The 12,969-nt window shown below is 37.0% G+C and overlaps 1 protein-coding gene across 2 annotated transcripts; it reads left to right on the forward strand.

The window, feature by feature from the left end:
* Window positions 1–10,691: 10,691 nt before the first annotated feature.
* LOC135166259 (uncharacterized) lies at window positions 10,692–12,532 on the forward strand. Of its 2 annotated transcripts, XM_064128351.1 has the most exons (6): window positions 10,692–10,927; window positions 10,999–11,057; window positions 11,287–11,484; window positions 11,854–12,045; window positions 12,146–12,324; window positions 12,403–12,532. In XM_064128351.1, exons 1-6 carry the CDS (start codon window positions 10,692–10,694, stop codon window positions 12,406–12,408), a joined length of 870 nt encoding a protein of 289 aa, XP_063984421.1. In that variant the 3' UTR covers window positions 12,409–12,532. The 2 variants fall into 2 exon arrangements, with proteins under 2 accessions (XP_063984421.1, XP_063984420.1); XM_064128350.1 differs by lacking the exon at window positions 12,403–12,532 and having other exon boundaries at window positions 12,146–12,381.
* The last annotated feature ends 437 nt before the right edge of the window (window positions 12,533–12,969 follow it).

Here is a 12,969-nt window from a genome sequence, read left to right on the forward strand (position 1 = left end):
CGAAATCCTGTAATTCGGCTCCATATGTGCAGCTCGGGTCGTTTATAATTCCAACCCGGTGCAGTGATGCTCCTAGATGGTAATGGTTTGCTCTAATACGATTGACAGTTACAATAGATTCCCTGGTCAGTTTACATTTCTTGTACCAGGGGAGTGGAGATTGTTTATAATATACTTGAAAGTACTTAGCACCTTTTTTCTTATGGTTCGTTGCTTGTGTAATAATCATGTTTGCTGTATTAGAGCACTCCTCTACTTTAAACTGATTTCGATAATCTGTGAAAGCAATAGCGAATTCATCTGCTATATCGTCTACCGGGTTTGCCACTAGCCTGTCAGCAGCCTCATTTCCCTCAATTTCACAGTGTGACGGGATCCATAGAAATTTTATTTCAGTTCCGTTTTTTGTCAAATCCCAATATTTTTCTTTTATCTTGGTAATGAATGGATTAGATTTAACCGTCTGTCTGGGGGAATTGAGGGATTGTAAGGCACTGAGAGAATCGGACATGATAACATATTTTTGTCCCGGATTATCAGTAATTAATTTTGTTGCAAGTAATAGTGCGAAACATTCTGCACTATAACTTGAAGTGGCGGTGTTCAGTTTACTGGATAAGCGAATCGAGATACGCGGTAGCGTATCGGCCAAGTACACGTTTCATACGCGAAAGATCGCCGAACGCTACCAAGTATCTATACACCTCACAACTTCCCCTTCCACTACCTCCAATCCTTTTTTCTCACTTAATAACATTATGCGATAATTTAGGTGAAAACTGCCCTTAGTTACGTAATATAAATCGCGTATCAGCTTTCCAGTGAACCAATTATCGGTTTTATTTATGGAATATTAAGGAAAATACGCGCATAGCAACGAGCTAACATGCACATTTCTCGAGTTTTTATTATGTCGATCACTAAACGGCTACATTGGTGCCGCTCAGTTGGCAGCGCGCAGTGTAGTGTACTATAGTGAAATACCTAATCGTGATTGGCCATTCGCTAGTAAGACGCTGGCGATTTTTTTTTGTCCCTAGATAAAAGTGTACAGTGCAGTGAAGTGTTGGTGAATGCATCGTCTATTGTTTTTTCAGTGTATCAACATGGCCAACAACAATCTTAATAACATCCCACCTCTGGCAGTTATGGAGAGTAACGACGACCTGGTAAGCTTTGAAATATATAAAACGTTAATTAAGTTATCCGCGCCAATATTCGGAGCCCCCCAGGTGGGAATTCACCATTGGTCCAAGCTTGGACCAAGCTTGGACCGAGACTAGGCTAGGTTGGTTCGAGCTTGGTTTCCAAACTTGGACCAATCTTGGCTAGCCCTTGGTTGGTAACGCCCGTGCGAGCTTGGATCCCAAGTTTGGTCCAAGCTTGGACCAAACTTGGGATCCAAGCTTGGACCAAACTTGGTCCAAGCTTGAACCAAGTTCGGCGTCCAGACTTGGACCAACCTTGATCCAAGCGGCACCCAAACTCGACTTCCAAGTTTGGCTTAAAAAAAAATAAGTTTAGCTGGCTGTGCAAAAAAACTCACTTTTGGCAGTCGTATTGAAATACATTTTTTTTTTATTATTATTATTATTTATTTTCACATGTATACCCTCTCGGGTTTTTACATTTTGTTCCCTTCCCCTGCGGTGCCATGGGACCGACTTTTTTTTTCCCCGAGTGTAGGTGTTCCCAAACGGTCACCCATCCAAGTAGTATCCCAACGAAACGCTGCTTAGCCTCGATGACCGCCGGAGCAACACCGCACCCGCCCAACCATTACAGTCCGTTGATTCTTTTTTTTATTAGAGAGATATAAGGTTTCAAATACAACATAAAAAACGATAAATTTGAAATAGAATAAATGTGCAAACGAAAACAACCGAGTTGAAAAATGAATAAGCCAGTTATTAATTGGCTGCCTCTGCCCGAACTCGTTTTCGTTCCGCAGTACCACCTTCACGATCCTTCCAGAGTGCCAATGTGCGAATTTTGTTTATAATTTTCCGGTTTGACTCAAAGCCCTCGGACGATAACCAGTTAGAAATTTTTGAATTTGCAAAAAATTAAAGAAAATAAAATAAATAATATATTTATTTATAAAAAATATGGAATCATATCTGTACAAAATATAAACTATTGAATTTTTACTAGAACATATTGGCTCGAACTTGGTTCAAGCTTATCAATCCAAGCTCGGAGATCCAAGTTTGGACCAAGATAGGAATTGCCTTGGTAGCCAAGCTCTAATTCACAGGGAATCGCCAAACTTGGTTTTACCTAGGAATTACCACAGGTTCAACCTTGGTCCAAACTAGGAATCCCGAGGCTTGGTAACCGAGGTTGGGCCAAGCTTGATCCTATCGTCCAAGCTAAATTTTTGAATTTGCAAAAAATTAAAGAAAATAAAATAAATAATATATTTATTTATAAAAAATATGGATTCATATCTGTACAAAATATAAACTATTGAATTTTTACTAGAACATATTGGCTCGAACTTGGTTCAAGCTTATCAATCCAAGCTCGGTGATCCAAGCTTGCACCAAGATAGGAATTGCCTTGGTAGCCAAGCTTTAATTCACAGGGAATCGCCAAACTTGGTTTTACCTAGGAATTACCACAGGTTCAACCTTGGTCCAAACTAGGAATCCCGAGGCTTGGTAACCGAGGTTGGGCCAAGCTTGAGCCTATCGTCCAAGCTTGGAAACCCTCACCTGGGCCATTGAGCTATGTGATCCATTTATTGCATATGTTTTTAGGGGGGGGAAAACCACCGGCGTCCGTCGACGATTTTTTAGGTTAAAATTTCACACGGAAATGTGCGTTAGTAATTTCCGAAAAATAAAAATAAAATAGCTGTATTTTTAATTGATGAAGTAAAACAAATAATTGTTAATGAATTCCATACCTCAGGAATATTGTGATAGATAATATAAAGAAAAGTCTGTTAATTATTATTAAATATAAAATCATCTATGTCCATGTTAAATATGAGTCTAGTTAGAATATAATATAGCGTAACATTATTAATGTTAAAATATAATTATAAGAAAAACTTAAACGTACGAAGGTATTTGAAAATGTGAAATATTAAGTAGACAATAGAGAAAAAGACTGTTTATGTAAAATAAGAAAAGTAGGTGATCACCGGAGACAAGAAGTTTGTGATGAATTTGACAATAAAAAAAAATAATGGACCTTATAAAATGTCTAAACTAATTTTTTTGCGTTCCTTTTTCACATTGTTTTTTTCTTATATACTTTTCTATTTTTCGTTTTTATTTATTCAAAGGTCATCTTGTTAATATACCTAACTTAAAGAAACCCCAAGGAATACCAATATCTGCGGTCAAAATTAGAATAAGCTACCGGGGTAAGGAATAGGGAATAAAAAGTTAGAAGTAAAAATATTCAAAATATATATATATATTTCTCATAAAAACATAAAAAACAATACAATTCACTAGAGACTTCTTAACATTAGTATAAAAGCTCCTTTACGTGAAAAAACTTGAAAATTATATTTGATATAGTATTAAACAAAGCCGATACATGCCACCTATCCATGAACACATCAGTACACCTAACCAACAGGGGCATGTACCGGCACCAACGATTAGCCTATGAAAACAATTGAAAAATGAAAAAATACTCCACGTGTGAACAGCTGAACAAGGAAAGGTGCTTAGATTTCGAGATTGAAACCCCGTTTGGACAGACCTAAATCCTTCAATTCCACCCCCAACATCCACTCACTCATCATCACTCTAGCTCTCGTATAGTCTACAGAAAAAATTAAAAATAGTTGATACATGCTAACTGTTCAGGAAGACATCGGTACAACTAACCAAGAGGGGCATGTACCGGCGGCAACAATTAAACTACGAAAACAATCGAAAAATGAAAAAATATTCTACGTATGGACAGCTTAAGAAGGAAAGGTGCTTAGGTTTCGAGATGGAAATCCGGTTTGGACAACCCTTTATCCTTCAATCCTACCCCCAACACCCACTCACTCATCATAACTCCAGCTCTCGTATGGCCTCAAAAAAATACAATTAGCTGGCAACTTCTTAACATTAATATGAAAATTCATCTAGGTAAAAAAACTTGAAATATATTTGGAAAAATAGTAAAAATCTCATAAAAATCAAAAATAATTTTTGAAAAAAATGGCCAAGTCCACGTTTCAATGCATTATGTTATGCACGGTTTCGTTAATTTCACTGGTGTCAAAAAATGCTAAAAATCAAAAAAAAGCCAAGCTTGTATAAATACACTGCCTTATTTACAAAGCCACCACTCTGAACACAAGATTTATGCAAAAAACGCCTGATATTTGGTCGAAAAAAAAAATTCAAAAAAAACGCCGCGACCAACGTACTTGGCGCGGTTTTTCCTACTAACGAGGAGTTAGCTTAGGAGGTTCTTTATCCTGAAGCATACTTCAGGATCAGGAACTATATTGCCACCGGAGGTGCTTGCAGATTATGAGATGATATGTGTTTTATTCAAATCAGTTAGAATCCCTCCATGGTGTAAGCCCAGAGCTGCCCAATAGTGCAATCCTGGAATTAGGGGAATTTTTAACTTATACCATTGGATAATCTGGCATCCACAGATCAATAAGTCTGGCACCGTAAAGCAGCAATGACGTTTTTGTCCAGGGACACTTCCTGTACCCAATCCTATGATGTAGGTCCTATATCTGCGTTTATAGCAGTTCTCACCTGATGGGGTTTTTTAGAAACCGCGTCAAGTACGTTGGTCGCGGCGTTTTTTTTGAATTTTTTTTTTCGACCAAATATCCGGCGTTTTTTGCATAAATCTTGTGTTCAGAGTGGTGGCTTTGTAAATAAGGCAGTGTATTTATACAAGCTTGGCTTTTTTTTGATTTTTAGCATTTTTTGACACCAGTGAAATTAACGAAACCGTGCATAACATAATGCATTGAAACGTGGACTTGGCCATTTTTTTCAAAAATTATTTTTGATTTTTATGAGATATTTAGTTCAGGCGAGTAACACGCTGCTCCAGCACAGTTATTAGTCACTTTTTTGCTGCCGTCAGTATACAGGGTGGCGATCAGGTAGGGGCGAACTCTAAACAGGCATGTTTTGGGGGTGATTCTGAGCAGAAAAGTCCTTTTCTACTTTTCGATCGGACTCACCCCTGCAGAGATATGGGGGTGAAAAGAACGGCCAATGGGGCGCGAGCATTGCGCGGCTCTCCGTCCGTGTGCCGCGGGTAAGCAGTGTGCGTGCTTCCCCTTCTCCTCGGGCGGACGTTCCATTCCGCTAGTGAGTAAGAGAGAGACAAAGGGAAAGATATTTCATGACAATCCTTTCAGGGGGGGGGGGCGCTAGGATGATTAAAAACCGATTATTATTTACCTTAGTATTATTTATTAAAAGACAAGATTCTGAAAACCGCGGGCATCCCCCTTGGCGTTCCAAAGCTAATTATTTAAATGTTAATTATCTCATTATGCAATAGCCCTACAGTGTTTTGTCAAGAGATCTTTTTTATTGTAAATTTAATTTACAACAAGAAAGGTCTCTTGACAAAATGCTGTAAAAGAGCCTATTATCGAGATAATTAATAATAAACAATCGCGGGCAAATTTCAGAGGGGATAGCTCGCGATTTTCGCGGAATCCGGAGCAATAACCGCGTTATCTTGATTATCACGTAAACAAATGGATTTACGGCCTTTTGTCACAAGACATTTTTTGCAGAGAATAAAATTATCTACAATAAATGTCTCCTGGTGGAATCCCGTAAATCCATTTGTTTATTGAATAATTGGATTTGAATTTTAAACAACAATCCGCGATTAATTATCAAATTAAGACATCTACGCGATTTTTCGATAAGATCATTAATGTTTAAAATTGCATTTCTCGCAAAAAAGCCGTCTTGACAAAATGTTGCAAACCCATTTGTTTACAAGATAATTGGCAAAACGGGTTTTTTGTTGGAAAAATTCGGAAAATCGTGGGCATCCCCCTTGGCGTTCCAAAGCTAATTATTTAAATGTTAATTATCTCATTATGCAATAGCCCTACAGTGTTTTGTCAAGAGATCTTTCTTGTTGTAAATTAAATTTACAATAAAAAAGATCTCTTGACAAAACACTATGCACATTATGCAATAGCCCTACAGTGTTTTGTCAAGAGACCTTTCTTGTTGTAAATTAAATTTACAATAAAAAAGATCTCTTGACAAAACACTGTAGGGCTATTGCATAATGAGATAATTAACATTTAAATAATTAGCTTTGGAACGCCAAGGGGGATGCCCACGATTTTCCGAATTTTTCCAACAAAAAACCCGTTTTGGCAATTATCTTGTAAACAAATGGGTTTACAACATTTTGTCAAGACGGCTTTTTTGCGAGAAATGCAATTTTAAACATTAATGATCTTATCGAAAAATCGCGTAGATGTCTTAATTTGATAATTAATCGCGGATTGTTGTTTAAAATTCAAATCCAATTATTCAATAAACAAATGGATTTACGGGATTCCACCAGGAGACATTTATTGTAGATAATTTTATTCTCTGCAAAAAATGTCTTGTGACAAAAGGCCGTAAATCCATTTGTTTACGTGATAATCAAGATAACGCGGTTATTGCTCCGGATTCCGCGAAAATCGCGAGCTATCCCCTCTGAAATTTGCCCGCGATTGTTTATTATTAATTTGGAATGGAACGTCCGCCCGAGGAGAAGGGGAAGCACGCACACTGCTTACCCGCGGCACACGGACGGAGAGCCGCGCAATGCTCGCGCCCCATTGGCCGTTCTTTTCACCCCCATATCTCTGCGGGGGTGAGTCCGATCGAAAAGTAGAAAAGGACTTTTCTGCTCAGAATCACCCCCAAAACATGCCTGTTTAGAGTTCGCCCCTACCTGATCGCCACCCTGTAGATGTAACAGTAGTCTGCAAAACCTTTGGTAAGTGCATCTTTAACATACGAGTTGGGGTCGGTACTGTTTTGTGCCGTGTGACTTAGCTTGATATTTATATCTATGGGGAGAATGTAAGCGTCAAATGAGTGAGTAAATATGTGGTAGTTCTTGTCGGAGAATAATTGTTCTTGGAGAGGGAGGATTTCTCTGACACATTTGACGATCAGTTTATCGGGAGCTCTTTGAGGAAAAACGTTCAATTCAAAACAATGATGTATCATATTGTAGATCTGAGATGAGTGGTTAGTGATTGCTTTGATTAGGTACGTTTTGCATAGAAACTGTGCCCTGTCGCGTACTAGTGTGAGTTTTGATTCGCCCAGTAGGACATTGGTGGGGGTAGTACACCTATACCTTCATGCGAAACGAATGGCAGCATATTGTATTGTTTCAAGTTTGTTTATCATGACTTGAGTGCTCGGTATATAGATAAACAATCCATAGTCAATTATGGACCTGATGAAGCTTTTATATAACATAATGAGGGTAGAGGGATCGGATCCCCACCAAGTACACCTTAGAAATTTAATTATGTTGAGCGATCTGAGGGTTTTTTCCTGGATTTTGCCAACTTGGTATTTAAAATTAAGCTGTTCGTCAAAGTATATCCCTAAAAATTTTGCCACGAGACTTGTGCTGATTGTTTTTGTATCGACTTTTATTATAACTTTTTCATTTTGTACTCTTTTGTTAGTGAATTGAACTACAACGGTTTTATCTGGTGCTAAGTCAAGACCTAAATGTTTTAAATTAGTTGATAGTTGAGCAATTGAGTCTTCTAATAATTTAATTACCGTTTCTAGTCCTTTATAAGAGCAGTACAGGGCAATGTCATGCGCGAACATGGAAAAATTAATTTTACAATTTATGTTCTCAGCTAAATCATTGGTATATATTGTAAACAATAGTGGAGAAAGTACTCCACCCTGTGGTACTCCTTTTCGCACTGTGAGGACATTTTCCTCCAGAAAAGTAGAATGGATGAATCTTTCACAAACTTAGAATTTAATGAACTTTAGGGAGTTTAGTGGACACTGCGCCCTCGCTAGTTTATCAATCAATATTTCAGGAATGACGTTATCAAATGCACCTTGGACGTCAATGAATGTGGCAATTGTTTCTTCTTTAAGTTTAAAATTATGTTCTATATTTAAAATTAGATTGGATAGGTTGTCTTTGCAAGAAAGGCCAGGTCGAAAGCCAGTTTGACAAGAAGGGATTAAATTTTTAGTTTCGCACCACCACTGTAGGCGATTTTTAACCATAGTCTCAAAAATCTTGACAATGCAAGGAGTCAGTGCTATAGGCCTTACATCTTTTTTATTCACTTTTGGTACTAGGTGAATGAACGAATGTTTCCATTCATTAGGGTACTCACCAGTTGTATACATCTCGTTGTACAAATCTAATAATACAAGTTGAATTTCCGGAGTTAATTTTTTCATGAGTTTGTACGTCACCCCGTCCATTCCTGGGGTGGAATCATCTCTTTTTGGTCGTAGAGCGGCTAAAAATTCCGAGTATTCAAAAATTCGGTCAAAAATTGTTTGGGGGGTTTACGTTATTGGTTCGTCGGGATTCGGAGTGCATGCTGCAGGAGCAATTTCGTCTAAGGCATTGAGGGCGGCTTTTCGTATTTGATCAGCGTCTGAGTGGGATTCAGAATCAGCTTTGATCCATGCGTTTTTCAGGACTTTGCACGTTCTCTAAACATATTTAATATTTTTCCTAGAATCTATAGTTTCTGAAAATTGAATGAAATTTTCTTTTTTCTTTTGTTTAAATAGTTTGGTGGCTTGCGCTACTGACTTCTTATATTTAACCATATCTTGAATGTTATTCGTAAACCGCCACGTTTTAAACGCAGCTTTGCGGAGCCGTTTTGCTCGTGCACAGTGCTCATCCCACCATCGCACTGGATTTCGATGCATGTGGGGAGGAACTATTTTCTTTTGGGGAGTGCATTGTTGCACTGCATGGGTGATCAGTGGCGGAATGATGTTTTAGAATTTGATGAAAATGCTGATAATGATGATGTAAGAGTTCTTGAAATTATGGATGAGAATTGATGAATTTTGTATTTACTATTTACTAATATTTACTAGTATTTTACTAATATTTACTAGTAGTAGTGTTTACTAGTATTTTGTATTTACTATTTACTCATTTAAATGAAACCACTTCCTTCGAATATAGTTTCTATATTATTATACTTCATGTCCATTCAAAAAAGTGCCCACATTGCTTTGATAAACTTGATTTTTTATGTACAATTTCTCATGTCGCTAGCGCACCTAAAAATGCTCACACAAAAAAGTGTCAAACGCGCTATAAGTTCAAGTTTTCACTTCTGCCTGCACTCCCGGAGTGCAACGAGTTTTTTTCGTTTTTCGCGTTTTTCTCGGCTCCTATGGCTCCTAGAGCAAAAAGGGCCTGGATTTGGGATCACACCGTTATTCGTGCATATCCCTGGAAATATCATACCTAGGGCAATTTGGCCGGCGCCATTGGATTCGTGAGACGATTCCCGATTTTTCTAGGGTTCCGGGAATATTCTAAACTCGATTTTTTCGTTTTTCGGGATATTCTCGACTCCTACGGCTCCTAAAGCAAAACGGCCCTGGATGAGGGATCCAACCATCTTTCTTCCATATCATTGGAAATATCTTAGCTAGGGCAATTTGGATGGCGCCAGTCGATTCGTGAGACGATTTCCGATTTTTCTAGGGGTCCGGGAATATTCTACAATCGTTTTTTTCGTTTTTCGCCTTTTTCTCGGCTCCTGTAGCTCCTAGAGCAAAAACGGCCTGGATTTGGGATCCCACCATTTTTCTTCCATATCTTTGGAAATATCTTAGCTAGGGCAATTTAACCGGCGCCAGTGGATTCGCGAGACGATTTCCGATTTTTCTATGGCTCCGGGAATATTTTAAAATTGATTTTTTCGTTTTTCGCGTTTTTCTCGGCTCCTATGGCTCCTAGAGTAACAAGGGCCTGGACTTGGGATCCCACCGTTTTTCTTCCACTAGGCGGAACGCGCGCTTTGCGCGCGCTAGCTAAATTGCATGGTTTTGGTCATCGAATGGTCATCGAATGACTTACTGATATTTTATCCTTCAATTCATGTTTCTTCATTTAACTATTTTCTTTATTTTGTCAACTATCCACTAACAGAAAAACATCTCTAAATTAAGCGTAGACCAGCTTGTGATCGCTACCCATCGTATCCTCATGTACTGCAAGTCGTTCTTTTCGCACTAATTTATGCACAAATTCTAAGTGATCAAAAGTTCCATTACTACAAAATTTTCAACTATCGGGTAAGTTTTTTATTTATTACAATATAATTTAATTATGATAATATAAGGTAAGTCCAATAATCCGTGCTATACATTTACTCAAGTATCAATTTTGTCAAGATATTATTCAAATGCTCGGTTTTTGTTCTTCCTTATTATATTCTTTCGCGTTTTCCATCCGAATATTTTCACTCAATTTTTGGTTCGTTCTTTGCTGAAGCGATAGTCTGTATCATACACTAAAGTGTTCCAATAGTCTCCATATTGTTTTTTTGTTCCACATGTATTATTCTTTTTAAAAATAAATGAATCAGCTCTCGACTTTCTTCTTTTTCATCTGTCATTTATCGACGTAAAAGACGATACGCTTTGCTCACAGCAATCCAATTGATTCTAAAATTCAATTACATTTAATTGATGATCTTCTATTACCTCACTGATAATTCAATCATGTCCGATTTCTCCACCCCCTCCTGCTCTAACTCACTGTCAGGAGTAGATATTCCTGCTCCCAATGCAGAGATTCAAATTGATCGCCCTGCAGATCCTCAAGTCGACGATACTCCAGCCGATTCCAATCTCTTTTTGGATTACGAACTTCTGACGTCTTCCGACTATTTGCAGAGCATTTCCCCATTCACTACAAAATTAGTGTAAGTGTTATCATTTAGTTTAATCCTTTTCTTTCTTCATTCTCATTTTTCCCTTTTCATTTTCGCTGCAGTGAGATTGTTATGGTCGTTCATCTCGTGAAGGGATCTGAAATTGTCACCTGCAAAAATGGTACTGTTAAACTGTATGCACATTTTTTGTGCATAATAATGATGGCGAAATAGTTCAATGTGTAATGTGGGGTGACACTGACACGTTTTTGGATAAACTGCTGATTCAACACGTGAATTATTATTATCTCATTCTGTCTGCTCCTTATCCTGTCATTATTCTATATGTTCCACTTTTAGTTTCAACCGTCATCATTTTTAATTTATTTACATTTTTCTTTTTTTTCAAGTCGTTCACATCGATGGTGCCATTCCCAAGCAAGTCTCAGATCGCTTCAACTCAGGAACTACTCCTTTTGAATTGGTCATCCAGTCAAATACAGTCATTAATGATTTGGGAAATTTGAAAACTCTCCCACCTTCTCAGTCCAATATCGCTCCTGAAGTTGTTCCTTTAATTGGACTTTCAAAGTACAAGAAAATTGTTGGTATGTTTATTTCTTTGATGTCCCTCTATCTCCAGTTGCATCCAATACATATATCAATCAGTTTTATCATTATCCACAGAACTTAGATGGAATTTCGATGATTTAATTTTTTTTTTCAATTCTCAATCTAAACTACCGTTTTTTCTCCAATTTCAATTAAAAATTTACTCTTGTTTTTCCTTCCAAAAAAACAAGAAAAAAAATCAGTAAAACTCAGTAAAATAAGCTCTATACATCAACCAATGCCTTGATCTGCCTTCTCGTTATTGGAAATATCTATCAGTAGCCTTGATATTCCTAGATATTTCTCATTATTTCGTGTGACCAATCTATATTTTTCGTATTTTCATTTCGTTCTTTTTTTCCCAGCTGTCAAAGGTTTTGTTAAAACTCCTTGGGCTGTGATTGAGAAACAGACTGACAGCACAAATACTTGCTTCGGTTCCATTGCAGCTGACAAATTCTTCGTCGATGTAAAAATATCTGAGTATCCTCTTGATTATGTTTGTGAATTTTCCAAAGGGCAACATGTTCAATGCATCGGATCCGTCATCAGAACTTGTAATTTTTCCCTACCATACAATTGTGTGCCGTTCTATTACATTCTACTTTCCCATCATCACATTTTACTGATAATTTTTACTATTTCTTATGTTTCCAGTTACCTCGTTTTATTTTTGCGTCCAAGAACCTGTTTGTATCACTTTGGTCGATGATCAAGTGGTGTCACTCAAGGACTTACTGGTATGTAAGCCACTTATTGTTGCCAGCGATAATGATGCTGCCGGCCCCTCCAAGAAATTGAAGAGAAATGAATTGCTAAAGAAATTCCTGAAAAAAGTATTTTGGATCCAACAATTTTTTGTTTTTTTTATATTTCTCCTTGTACAGAGCTGAACACGTTTCTTTCTTTTTCAGGATTGAAATATTCAGTGGAGATCTTCAATTTTATTCAATTCATTCATTTAATTCTTACAAGTAACCTCTCATTCTTTTCAAATAATGATAAAAAATATAAAATTCACAATAGAAACCAATAATACAAAGGAAAAAAATAAAAATAAACTATAGAAATAATTCTCATTTCTAAAAGCGCGAAAAATATCTCCCACGTTCTAATGAATGATTTGAAAAAAGCTTCTAAATCTAATTGCTGAATAATTGACCCAATTATCACAAGTTTAATCCTAAATTTAGCATAATTATCAAGAAATCGAACATACAAAATAAAAAAATGATGACAGAAATAATCCTTCTTTCTAAAAACGTGAAAAATGCCTCCCATGTTCTGATAGATGATTACAAAAAAACCTTTCTAATCTAATTTCTTATTGACCTAATTTTGATTGACCCAAGAGCCTAAGATTGACCTAATGAGGAGAAGTTTAATCCAAAAATTAGCATATTAATTATCATGAATTAGCACGATGGATAGCAAGATTGAATAATCATCCAGATTGGATAATTATTCTATTTTCATAGTTA

The sequence above is a fragment of the Diachasmimorpha longicaudata genome, chromosome 9 (genome assembly GCF_034640455.1).
Source record: "Diachasmimorpha longicaudata isolate KC_UGA_2023 chromosome 9, iyDiaLong2, whole genome shotgun sequence".
Classification (NCBI taxonomy): domain Eukaryota; kingdom Metazoa; phylum Arthropoda; class Insecta; order Hymenoptera; family Braconidae; genus Diachasmimorpha; species Diachasmimorpha longicaudata.